Source organism: Rhinolophus ferrumequinum, chromosome 2 (assembly GCF_004115265.2).
Source record: "Rhinolophus ferrumequinum isolate MPI-CBG mRhiFer1 chromosome 2, mRhiFer1_v1.p, whole genome shotgun sequence".
Taxonomy (NCBI): Eukaryota; Metazoa; Chordata; class Mammalia; order Chiroptera; family Rhinolophidae; genus Rhinolophus; species Rhinolophus ferrumequinum.
The window spans coordinates 46,031,798-46,045,483 of NC_046285.1; the positions used below are offsets into that span (position 1 = coordinate 46,031,798).

The 13,686-nt window shown below is 39.8% G+C and overlaps 1 protein-coding gene across 1 annotated transcript in view; it reads right to left on the reverse strand.

Annotated features, from left to right (window-relative positions):
* The window catches only part of HGD (homogentisate 1,2-dioxygenase), a 40,133-nt gene that overhangs the window by 19,916 nt on the left and 6,531 nt on the right, over nucleotides 1–13,686 (reverse strand). Inside the window, exons 3-4 of the mRNA XM_033133403.1 lie at nucleotides 13,103–13,191; nucleotides 9,071–9,176 (exon numbers count right to left, since the gene is read on the reverse strand). Of these exons, the coding sequence (XP_032989294.1) occupies nucleotides 9,071–9,176; nucleotides 13,103–13,191 (195 nt within the window). The remainder of the gene's footprint in view (nucleotides 1–9,070; nucleotides 9,177–13,102; nucleotides 13,192–13,686) is intronic.

The window sequence follows — 13,686 nt, forward strand, 5'->3', positions numbered from 1 at the left end:
ATGTTCAGAAAAGAGAGAAAAGTTTGAGGCAATGGCCTTGAAGAACCTTCCCTAATGCAAAAAGGGAGACCCTTCAAATAATGGAGATGCTATAGGGAAAGGAGTAGTTTATCGGCTGGATCTGATGGCAGTGGATTGTACAGGGCTTATGTTTAGCATATCAAGAAGGATGATAAAGACCCGAAGATGGTTCTGATAAACCCAGTACCCACAAGAAGAAGCCAGCTTTGAATCTTCAGACAAAAGATTCTGGTTAGGAGCTTTGGTGTAACATCTTGCTAAATGTGAGGAGGGAGATCTGGGGAGAGGATAAACAGGAAGAATCCATGGAGTGAAGAGTAAAAACATCTGCTGAATCCATATGTTCAGCTTAATTACATGCTCTGATCCGAGGCCAACCCAAGGGGGCTGTGCATTAGGTTGAGCCAGGAGACCTGAGTTCTGCTATTGATGCTTCTTGTCTATTCTATGACCTCAGACAAGTCATTTTCTCCCTCTGGATTGTGTTTGTTCTTACATATAACCATGGGGTGCTGGCTGGTGGTAGACATATCATTAGAAGTTGTTACCATCTACCCAAGAATTTGGAAGTAACTTGTAGATGTAGTAGTAATTCCATTATGTCAAGCGTCATGTTCAGAAAAGTCTACTTAGTCAACCAACCGACCAACCAAACAACCAACCAACCAACCAACCATTAATCAGTCAACTAAATTGTGGTATCTTGGGCCAGATATGGCATGACATGCCAATTACCAAATAGCAAGGATGTTTAAATAATAGAAGCCTAAGGATTTACAAACCTGCAACAAAAGAGAAAGAAGAAAAAATAGAAAGACAAAAAAAAAAAAAAAAAGAAAAAGGAGAGACAACCAAAGAGAGTGGGCGGTCTTTCAAAAACCTGAATTTCCTCATCAGGAGTATTATGATAATGATATCTTATTCACTGAATTGTTGGAAAGATTAAATGAGATAAGGTACTACTCTATAGTAACCAAATATTTGTGCCCTTCTCCCAATGAGGCCTCAATTTCTTTTTGGATTGTGCCTTTTTCATCAAGTTTACTTTCCCTTACCTTCGGCTAACCCAGACAAGTGACAAATCCCAGAGTGAATTTTCTGTTGCTTGCCTTTTGCTGCATTTTAGCCTGTTGTGCTTCTGTGGAAAAAGGCTTTTGTGAGCAATCTACATCTCTATTTTGGAGAGTTCACCTGGAGTTGTAAGTATAGAATTAGATGCAAAAGTTGGGCATTTTTCTCACCAGAAAAGACTCCAGTATTGATTCTTAGAGGCATCACAAGCATTTATCCTTCCTGCAGGAGCCTGGCTGGAGACGAGCAGAGACTGGGCAGAGGTCTGTAGACATCCTTGGCTGACTTAGAGGCCCATCCATCTTGGGCTTTACCCAACAGAGGGTTTATCAGACCATTCTGCCCCATATTAAGGCCATGTTTCGGGGCCCCCAAGATGACAGCCCTTTCTTCCAGACACTACTTCCACCCTGCCCATGATAGGAGCCTGAAGTCAGCATTGCAAAAACCAAATCATGATAAAGAATAGGATTGGTTGACTAAGAACTTTTGAAAGTAATAAAGGGTGCTTGTTAACTGATTTAGTCCTATGACTTTTAACAGTTTACTTTATTAAACTATATAGTATTGCTAAATAGCACATACACAGAATTTAATTATAAAACATTTCAAAAATGATGAAATCAATTGTAGTACACAATGCAATGTCTTGACTATAGTGGATAGTAATAAATCTGTGTTGAATGATTGAATGAACGAATAAATGTAAGGCACTGAGAACATTGCTAATATCTCAAAGAACAAGACTAAAAAACAAACATGAGATTTTTGGAAGTCAAAATGACATTCAGGCAATAACTAGTAAATTGACAAATTGTTTCTAAAAGTCCAAAGATTATTTCTAAAATGTAAGTCAGTTCTTTAAACATGTGAAAAACCCTTAGTTCTTCCATATTCTTTCTGATGTTTTTGTCCAGTTGTTCTATCAACTGGAGAGAGGTGTTGAAGATTCTGACTATAATTGGGAATTCATCTGATTCTCTTTTCAATTTTATCATTGCGTCACATATTTTGCAGCTGTATTCTGTAAATTCTGTTGGAAAATAAATTTTTAGTTACTAGAAACGAGGAGATCAAAAATAATTTGAAAAGGGAGTCCAAAGTTAGAATTAAAAATTATTTAAGATTACCAAAGGAGAAAGACAGAGAATCAGTGGCAATCAAGATGTGAAAGTCATGCTCAGGGATGAAAAGGAAGCCAGGGAATTGACCTCAGTGATTTCCACAGTCAGAGGATCGGGAGCTTGGACTGGATGACCCAGGTATCCTTCTGAACACTGAGATTCTTTGATTTACTGAGATTCCCTCCAAAATTGCCTTGGACTCAGCTAGATTAGGTGAGTTAGATTCTCTCAACAACATTGGCTGGCTAGAGGTAGACATATCATTAGAAGTTGTTACCATCTACCCAAGAATTTGGAAGTAACTTGTAGTAGTAATTCCATTATGTCAGCAATTATTAGTCCAGCTATGGCTAGGAAAGGCCCAGGAAACTTACTCCACTACAGTAAGTTTCAGTCCAGACTTGGGAAGATGTGTGTATATTGTGGAGTGCGGGGAGTGGAGGGTGACTAAAATAAAATAGTGGATCACTGCGTTCTTCAGCAAATCTAGTAATTTGATGAAAAAGGCAACATGACTGGTGTGTAGAGAAATCATGCTTTGAGAGACCCATTGGAGTTCTTTTAGGTAATAGGCAAGTGCACAGGTAAGGAGGATTCGAGTCACTTTCAAAAGTCTTTCATGACACTACAAACAAAGGTGAGCCTTCTTGGGTTTTGGATAACATTTTTTCATGGAAAGAAACCTCGATTCCCATTTGACCTTGACCTTGAGTATAAAGCTGAAGACATTACATCCATTACTCAGCACCTAGCATAGAGCATGGAACATAGTAGCCACTCAGTAAATATTTGTGGGATGACATTTAATTCTCACAACAACCATCTGAAACTCCTATGATTATTCTCTCCGTTTTAAAAGTGAAAACAAGGATGGTTTAGAGCAGTTACATTTTTATTTTTTTTTAACTAAGAACTGATGCCAAGACTTTCTCAGCCTCTCTTAGTAATGTGCACGCTAAGCTCTTTACTCCCAGGTTGTCTTGATCTGCTTCTCAAACCATTCATGATCTTCTTGGTTCCTGGACCCAGGCTTTGCCTCCTTTTCATGATCTTGTCCTTGGTCTTCCCATCTGACCTTATTTACTGCTCCTCCCGTGCTACGTTGCCTTGGCCCAGTCTGACTCCTGGGACCTCCCTGCTAAGTACTTTAGGGTTAGAGTTCTTGTCCAATCTTCTGATATGAATTCATTGAAATGATTTATTGAACCTCTCTGTGTGCCAGGTTTTATGCTAGGTGCTAGAGGTGAACATGACAGTCTGTCCTCAGGGAACCTATAACCCTGGAAGTGTGGACACTTTCTGATAGGAAAAAAACGAGGAAATGGATAAGAAGAAATGACTCTGGAAGAGAAATATAAACAGCAATGTTCCCTCAGGAATAAGTCCTCGCACAGGATCCAGTTAACATTCTTATACGTGGAAAATAAGAGACAGACTCAATGAAATCATCTGGTTTGCAGAGAGTCCCAACATCTTTCCAAGGAGTATAAAATGTTAGTTGATGGAGATGTACTGTAAAAAGAGCCAGCAAGCTGTCAAAAGGGCTGAAAGGGGCAACGTGCACTGCAAAGCTGGCAAACGCCAGTGAGTGCATTTAGGGAAAAGGAATCCAGTCTATTTACAGGCTGATGGGATCTGCGGTATCAGGGAATACATTCCACAAACACTTGTGATTCTACTATGTGGAAGAAGGCGTGTGCAGGACACTGCAGGTCATATGAAGATGACGGAGACATAGCTCTCAAGGTGTGAGAGGCTTGGAGCCTGGGAAAAATCAGAGAAAGGGGACCTACAATGTGTCGTGGGCCATATATTCGATACTCTTTAATGTTTTCAGGAAAAGCAAATGAAGGTTAAAATTATATTCAATTACTTCTGGTCTCTGGCTGTATGGAACCCCAGATCTTATTTATTTACATATATGTACAAAGAAAAAGACTGGGAAGAAAGAAACCAAAACATTAGAAGTTGTTAACTCTGCACTAGAGGCACTCTTAGGCATTGATTGACACTTCCATATAAATTTTGAATAAAAACATGTATTCATGGTAAGGGGTGCATTGTTGTTGTTTAAAGAAGGCATACACAGTTTTAATAGAATGGTTGGGGCAGGGTGAATGGCAAGGGGTTAAAAGCTTAAAGAGGTGGGAAACCCAAGACATTTTTGAAGGGAAAGGGCTTTTAGGATGGATGGTGAGACCTGAACAAAGCGTCAAATTTAACAGCAGATACCCTGGAAAGGTGTATTGTTTTGAAACATTTTTGATAATTTGCATGTCCTGGAGGCAGAGGGAAATTTTGCTGTAGTCTTTAATTAGCTTTGAGGTGTTTATCACTTGGTGCAAATTATACTGGTTGAGAACTAAAAGGTAATTTCCTCAGCTGAGCCTTAACTGGGTTAAGAGTCTGCCTTTCCAACAATCAAGAGGTTGGGGATTTAGCAATACAAAAGATAAACTTTAAAAAGGACTCTGATCTTTAAGAGCATTGCTGATGCAGGAATGCTAATTGAAACCTGTAAAATCACAGTTAAATTGGATACACATTTATTTGTTAAATTTTGAGATTCCAGAAGTTAGAGGAAGGTGAATGATGAACAAAATTAGGTATATTCCTTACGTGAGATATTAATGGATTGAACTTGTAATGTCCACAGGCTGAATCTAAATATACTCTAAAAGAGTTTGCATTAATTCTTAGACAATTGATTAAATATATTTCTAAATGAAAATGAAGTTTTGTAGGTATAGTCCCCAATCTTCCTGGGAGGGTATCAAAGAGATAACAGTGAAGATAGCATATGCCATGATGTTCTCTGGGAGGAAACATTAGTAATACCCAGGTCTTCAAATTCCCAGAGATGTGGGGAGTTGGTGAAGCTGATTGAGTTATTTGATTTGATCTGTGACAGGTGAAGACATACCTATCATACCGGCTTCAACTGTCAGGTACCTAAATAGAATTTTCTCAGACTTTCTCAGTGGGAATCTGCAATATATATTTGGAAGAGGTTATGAGTGGGGACAGGTGATGAATACAGATTGCTGTGGTTATTAATTAAGCATAAAATTGGAAAGAGATATTAACTTGTCAAGAAGGTGTAAATGAAAAGACAAAAGCATAGATGGAGCAAGAACCGCCAGGGTATGTGTATCAGGGCAAGGGAAGCAGGATGGCAGGTGACAGAGATCACAGAGCAGGAAGATGACAGACCACTGCGTTGATGGAACCGGTGTTCATAGAGGCAGTACTGAGTTCTGGGGGCACATCCGCCCCAAAGCGTGTGAGCACAAGGTTGAAAATGAGCCAGGAAAATATCGAAGAAATTCATTTGGTGGCCACTATATAGAAAGTGTTTGAAGGAATTCAAACTGGAGAAAGGTAACAAGTTCAAGGAGAAATGCAAAGAAAGTTTAGAAGGGGAAACATGGGGGAGCGGGGAGGAAATGAATATGTATTGAAGGTCTACTGAAAAGGAAGCAGAAACTTTTCATGTAGCTATTTTGATGCCCTGTATCAACTCACGTTTTTTTAATGCAGCTGCCTCAAACGTTCTTCTCAAAATGCACGTTAACTATTTGTGAAATAATGAATTAACATGCCCGAATGGCATACTTGACTCCCACCTATGGTGGGAGACTTCCATTTCCTACTTTGATAATTTTGCATCATTTGAGTTTTTATAAGTATTTGTTACCTTTATAATAAGACAAAATCAGAAAAATTCTATCAGAACAAGTTTAGCTTCCATCAATGAGCCACTTGTACCCCAAAATAATCATTATACAAGGGTATGTTCATGTTAAATAACAATAGTTGTAACAATAGTAGTCATAGAAATAATAACATATAATAAAATGATAATACTGAGCGTATTACATACCACACTCACAGTAGAGTCATGTTTTTCTTAAAAATTAGGTTTCAAACCTAACCCCACAAGCTAAATAAAGGTTCTAGAGTCTTAGGTGACTGGAGTGGATGATGTGAGCAGGTAGGGGCTCTGGGACTCCCCACTCCAACCCTAGTTATTAAATAACCACTAGTTATTTAATAGTCATCTTAAAGGCTCCAGGATTTGAATTCCCAGTCATCTGCCTATGGACTTTTCCTGTAATCCTTCTTTAGTCTAGCTCAATGGTTCTCAAATTTAGTGTACCTAAGAATTACCATACAAGGCAGCACACACAAAACCATGTACCCTACACTTGATGGGTGATTTAAGGGATTTTTCAGAGGTAATTTTGTTTATACTTAATTTTTCTTTTACTTGCTGATTTTACAACCACCTTTTGCATACTATGCTATTTGGCTCTGCTTGAGAGAACTGTCAGAAACTTAAGTGGGAATTCTCTGTGCCACTTGAAGAAAAGAATTAGAAAACTTATTGTGATCCAAATACCCTCTCAACCTTCCAAAGTATATGATAAATGCTTAATTTATTTATCCCAACCAGGAATCCTACCAAAGTATAGGTATCCATCCTTTACATTTTCTAATGGAAGATGTAGTTACATCACTAAGCAGTCAGGTCTATTTTTTAATCAAAATCAAACAAGGGTGGCCATTTTAACTCTAAGAGAGAAATTAGAATTTGAGATGTAACCCACTGAGGAGTCAAGCAGATTCTCAGAGAATGAGCAGTGACTTTGGCTAGTGTGGTGTATGGCCCTTTACGAGACCAGCAGCGAAGTAAATGGTTAAATGAGTGAGGCAAATTATTCAATGAGGATGGTGTGCCAGAGCTTTCCTAACCCCAGTGTGGAAGAGAAGTGTGGAAGAGAAGGTGGTGAGATAGTATTGGATTAGGAGCCCAGGAGAGACTTAAGGACAAAGTGAAGACAGGGTCCCCAGCTTGGCTATCCAAATTGTGTACCACACAAGGGCCCTGACTGGCAGAAGGGGAAAGAGGCAGGAGCTGAAAGCCTGGCCTTATGTCTTGGCAGGGGACTGTGCCTGCAGGATTGGGGATTGGGGGGTTGGAGCAGAAGCTGACTTTCTAATATGCTCAAAGGCACTATATCGGCTCATGGTGGACTGGGGAGGATGTCTGCTTCACGCATTAAACTTCACACAAATGGAAGTTTAGACAAAATATCCTGGTTTCAAAATGTCTGTGAGGCGGATAATATTTTAAGTTGTTAACTCACATTTTCCCCACTCTGAATGCCTCCCTTTTTGTCCCTGAGTAGCATTCAAGCAGATACTTAATTTGCTGAATTTCCATAATTAGGGAAGAGATGGAGTAGAGCAGGAATCCAAAAGTGACTGTGATTATTCTGGCTTTGGTTCTACAGAAAAAAATCCAGTCATTGAGGGGAAGGGGATTTGGTATCTTGGTATTGGAGGCAGCAGATTTCCTTAGGCTTTGGAAAGGGGAGAGTGGGGAGAGAGAGAGGGAGAAAGAGAGAAAGAGAGAAAGAGAGAGAGAGAGAGAGAAAGAGAGAAAGAGAGAAAGAGAAAGAAAGAAAGAAAGAAAGAAAGAAAGAAAGAAAGAAAGAAAGAAAGAAAGAAAGAAAGAAAGAAAGAGAACTTTGTGTGGACTTTGAATGGTGGTGGTGGTGGTGTATCTTGAACCTGTGACCTGGCAACTCCCAGAACGAGGGAATGGCCCAGTGGTATATCCAAGACAACAGGACCAGATGTGGCCTTGCAGCTGATTTCATGCCCAAACCTGGCATGTTAGTAGCAGAACAATAGGTGTCTCAACACTACCCAGTGAGGGGGACCAACCAGCAAGGCCCAACCCCTTCTCCTACTTTGGCACTTTTTCAGACCAGCAATTCCCAGGCAAGACTGGGACAAAGTTATTTTGTGCCAATTTGGCAGATGGGGACCTCAGAATGAAAATTAATATAAAATGAGAAAACAAATTTATGTAGATATAAATTCTGTGATTTATATGCATTATCACTGCCTTTAAGTGAAGATATCAAAATGGCTGCATCAGAGTTGTGGTTCTTGCCTCCTGTGTGCCAGGCACTGTGTGAAGCATATTCACACCCGTTCTCTCACATAATCTTCACAACAGCACTGCGGGGCAGATGTCTGACCATCCCAGTTTACAGGTAAAACACTGTGGCTCAAGGACACAGCAGGTAGTAGAAGGTAGGGATGCAAACCTGGGTCTGTTTTTCTTCCTGTATTATATACTTGTTATCAGTGACGTGCACCTAAGCTGAGGGACAAAGGGAATAAATACACTGGAGTTCTCAGAAGGTAAAATAAAATAAAACAAAATAAAGCTCACTTCACTATAGCATTGGGTCTGTCTCATTAGTGAAAGCAGAATATATTAATAATACTAATGCCCAGAGGAAAATCCCACTGGTCACTCAACCAAAAGGAGGAAACTTAGGCAAGGAATGGAAATCCCTAGGTCCGCAGAGAATGTGATAACAATCTGTCACCACAATAGACTTACAGAATCCAGCTCATCCTTACATCAGAGGCTCTTTTTAGATATGTAAGTGTTGAATGTGTTTTCTATCTTCTGTGGTAAATTTAGATGAAAACAAACACATAAACAAACCTATGGGCACAGATATTTTCACCAGCCTATATAATTTCCATTCATCCAAGTCACCTTGGCACTCCTGCCAAGTCTGAACCACTTCTGTGCCTACCTATGAGAAGCCATTAGGCTAGAAAAACACAAGCTTACATGCATGTACGTGTGCATGCACATAACCGATCGAATCCAAAATTCCCACCCAAGTTTGAGCAAAAGAACAGATACGTTTACCATTTATTTTTTAAAACTGTCTAATTTCACCAACACTCAGGCTTGACTTAAACATTTCTATTCAAGGCCTCGGATACATGGTATGCTCCAATTCACAGGACCCAGTTACCTGGTTAGGGTCAGGATCAACTTCATCCCAGTTGTGAGTAACATGGCCTTGGTCAATGGATTCAAAGGGCTTGTGAGAGACTGAAGGTAGAATCCTATACAGCCAACTGGGGGGAAACAAGGACACATAAGTTTATGGTGATGTTATGAGTGATGGATATACAGACTGGCTCAGGAAGTAGCATCAGGAAGATACTCAAGTCAACAACGATCTGTGGGCTTTAATGTGAGAAGCAATGACACAGCATCACTTAATAACCACGGCTGCCCATAACCCTGGCCTCTTCTCCCCTTTCCACTCCACTATTATTCTTCAAATTAAGGCTCTGGCACTTGGTTATTTCCATATTGACAAAAATGAAGAATTGTCTTTCCCAATGACAAAGATAAAGGAAGGGGAAGTACCTTGAGGGACATCTGTGCAGGAAAATCCATAAAAGAACATTAGCTTATATATGTCATCGGACACTAATCCTGGCTCTGGAAGCTGAGGACAATGAATCCTACATAGGTTGAGAGGCTATGGGTGGTTTCTTTGTTATTTTTGAAATATAAATCAATTTTCTTCTTTAAAATTATAAAAGTAATACATGCCAGTGGTAAAAAATAATTCAAGTAATTCAAAATGTCCTGAACGGTAAAAAGCTTTCTCCTTTAGTTTCTTCAGGGCTAATCCTCAGAGGCTGCAGAGCTTAAAAACTTTCTTGTATATTCTCTCAGTTATGTTCAATACATATGTGAGCAAAATTGCCAAATCATTTACCACTTTTTATTCTCACAACAAAAATGTGTGAGTGCCTAATTACCCACATCTTCACAAATATGGGGTATTATTAATAAATTTGACCTTAAAAGTGAAAAATAGTATTTCATTTCACTTTTGCATTTCTTTATTGTAAGTTTGAGAATATGTATGTTTATTAGACTTTTGAAATTTTTCTACAAATTACTTGCACAAGTCCTTCACCATTCTTCTATTGGGTTATTTGTCTTTTTGATATTAATTTGCAAGAGGTTTAGGAAATTAACATTTCTGTGCTCTAAAATTGTAAGACTATCTGTCCATATTTTCTTATAGTACACTTATGGCCCCTTTCCTTCCTTCCTTTTCTCCTTCCTTCCTTCCTTTCAAATTTTACTATCTGTAGATGTCAATGTCCGAGCCAAAGATCTTCCTCTCAGGACTCAGATCTCAGACTTCAGAAAGAGAAGAAGACTCTGATGAAGGAACCATGAAGGACAACAGGAGGCCAACCCCCAGAAGTTGAGAGGGACACTGATAGTCATTAAGAAGGCCCCAAGTCCTTTCAGAGGCCATTGCCCTGACAGACTACAGAGGAGAGAGAAACACTACTTCTGACAATGGGAGATCAGACCTGTTACAACAGGCTCTGGCCCTTGAAGCCCTAGAACAGTCTGCTTCGGGCGTGGAGTTGGCCTGACCACACACTGAATCACTTGGGAGTTAAAAGGGCTAGATTTGTTCAGTTTCCATTTGATTTCTCCAGCTCTAGATGATATGACTTCAGACTTTGGACTTCAGGCCATGAAAAACTAAGCCTCTCTAGTTTCTAGTAGTATATGGTGTTGACAGCGTGTGTGTGCGTGCGTGCATGCGTGAGTACGTGCGTGCGTGTACCTTAGAACCTCCTGTGTGATCCCAGGCAAGTTACAAAACTTTCTTGATCCTGTGTTCCTTATCCTTATCTCCCAGGACTGTTGTGAGGATTCAGAGTTTATGTACTTAGAATGCCTGGCACACAGTTGGTGCTCACTTATTAAACGTGTATTGAATTGTCTGTCCACCCCTAATCATCTGGGTTTTTATGATAGTCCAAATTTTCCACATTCTCTTTCCTTCCCAGGACCTAAGGGATCAGTTAACTAATATGATAAAAATTAATCCTAGATAGATATACTGTGTTTCCTCGAAAATAAGACTTAGCCAGACCATCAGCTCTAATGCATCTTTTGGAGCAAAAATTAATATAAGACCTGATATTATATTATATTATATTAATTATATTATATTGTATTATACCTTACTAATATATTAAAAAAAGACTGGGTCTTATATTAATTTTTGCTCCAAAATATGCTTTAGAGCTGACATCCGTCTAGGTCTTATTTTTGGGAAAACACGGTAATCTCTGATAGTTTTGTGGGGGCCCTTCACTCTGTAGTTTAAATGAGTAGTGATTAACTTTAAGAAGTTCAGGCTTGCTCATCTATGAATGGAGCTAGTTCCATCTTCCCACTGGGGATTTTGATCATTTTCATAATATTCTTGTTGATACCTTTGAAGAGTTCTAAACAGATGGGTGAGCCATGCCTAGTGTCCCTTATTTTTTAGCTGAGTATATAAAACTCCCCAGGCAGCACTACATTGCCCTGGACAGAGATTTAATTCTGATTCAGGGAATGGTGCCAGCTTCTTAATGAAATGTCAACAGCTCCTTTTCAGCCTCCTGGATCAGAGCTCAGCTCCTGCTGGCAGAAGATATTGCTGCATAATGGGGCAGGCAGCAGAATCCGGAGTCCAGGTGTCCCGTTAGTAACTGGGACATAAAGTCAAGAACATAGTCATGGAGGCCAGGTTGTCATAAATTAGATTGGACAGGAATTGTCTTCTTGCCTTACCTTGACTGTTTGGGCTTGGAGAGAGAGAGAGAGGGAGAGAGCGAGAGGAGAGATTAAATAGCAGTAGAATTAACTCTTGATTTTTGATAAATATGGGAAACTATCTCTTCCTCCCTCCATGCCTGTATCTATTGAGAGATGATATTGGCCATGATATTGACGTGGTAGTATAGCACCTGTCATATCTCACACTCAGTTCTCTGAGAGCCTCCTAGGGATACTCTGTATTGGAGGGGAGAAACTTGGCTATGGTGACAATAATGATGATTATCATAATTAATGTCAATTGAGCACTCACCATGTGCCAGGCAATGTGCTAAGCACTTTACATACATTCCTTTCTTCAGTCCTCATCACAACTATGAAATAGGTATTATCTCTGACAAATGAGGAACCAGAGACTCTGAGAGGGTAGATGACTTGCCCACGTTCACATAGCTGGAAAGAGAAGGAGCCAGGACTGAAGCTCAGGGGGCTTGACTGTAGAGTAGGCATTATTAACCACTCAGGGGACCCATCTGTCATTTGTGTGTTCCGTCATGCTTCTGTACGCCTATCTCATTTGCTTCTTAGGAGGGCTTCATGGAGATAAACCCAGCCCCTTCCACTAAGCAGTACATGACCACCTGCCGACCTCCCCAAATCTCCAAAATCAGTAGCAGCCCTCTTCTCAGATGCCCTAGCCTGAAATTCCTATAATTAGACACTACTTGTTTAAATCACAACACTTACTACCTCCCCAAATCACAACACGTTCAGCATCCAACCTGCCTCGTAGGAGTTAAGAGAGTGAGTTCATTGACCTTGGCTTGTAGGATTAGAGCAAACATGGAATATGACACATTGTGCTAATGAATGTACTGGTTTCCAGCAACGGCAAATTCCAAAGAATAAAAACCTTGTTAATGCAAACCACAAGGGGCTGTAACACATGACCTTTCAACTACCCAAGCTTCGATTATCCAACCTTTTCATGCAAAGAACAGTCAGCTAAGGAAGATACTGTGTTGAATCTTCTATAATTTTGAGTTAATTTTTCAAAAAACCCAAACAAACAAGTAAAGCAGAATCCAAAACTCAATTGGACAATCTTTAGGTGGAGGCCAGACTATTGGGAACATTTTCTTCTGAGTACAAGTGAGAATTTGTAAATGGAATTGGACGTGTGTTTCCAGACTCTGTGCAGCTGTTCTCTCAGCTTCATCCACCAGTCACCACTTGATTCTAGCTGGAGACAAGGCCCATCCTCCCCCGACTATGACCCAGAGCGCAGCTGGTTAGAAGCAGGATCGTAGGCAGCCCTGGAAGGCTATGGCCCAGGTGTAGGTGGCTGCACCAAGTACTAGTTATAGGTCCTGTATTCTGCAGGTCGGAATTAACCTAATCCTTGTACCTTCTTTTATTGGTGCTCCGTGGACAAGTGAAAGCTGATCCTGAGAGCTGCTCAGCGTACAGATTGTAGGGACAAACTTGAGGATTGTTCTAAAACAAAAGAAGCAATAAATAACATCATTCCAATGTGAAAAGCATCCCACCTTCCCACCAAGCACCCCCTGGGGGGATTCTGTCCTGGATGGGGTTGCTCGGGGCTACTGCGAGTGATCATCCCCACTGCATACCTACTTCTTGTAATAACTTTTTAGGTGACTCTGCCTCATGATTAGTATTACATGCTTATTGTAGAAAATTTATAAAATATAACCCATTATCTCACCATCCAGAAATAACTCAATGTTGACATATTCATGTTTCATTCCATTCTTATCTTCCAAAATGAGGATTTTATGATACGTATGGTCCTGTAATAATCAGGACTTTTTTTTTTAATTTAATTTAATTTTTTTTTTTAATTTATTGGGGTGACAATTGTTAGTAAAATTACATAGATTTCAGGCGTGCAATTTTTTAAAAAGAAGAAACACTACATCAAGAGCATTTTTTTCATGCATGAAATATTCTTCAAAATTTTTGAAAGAA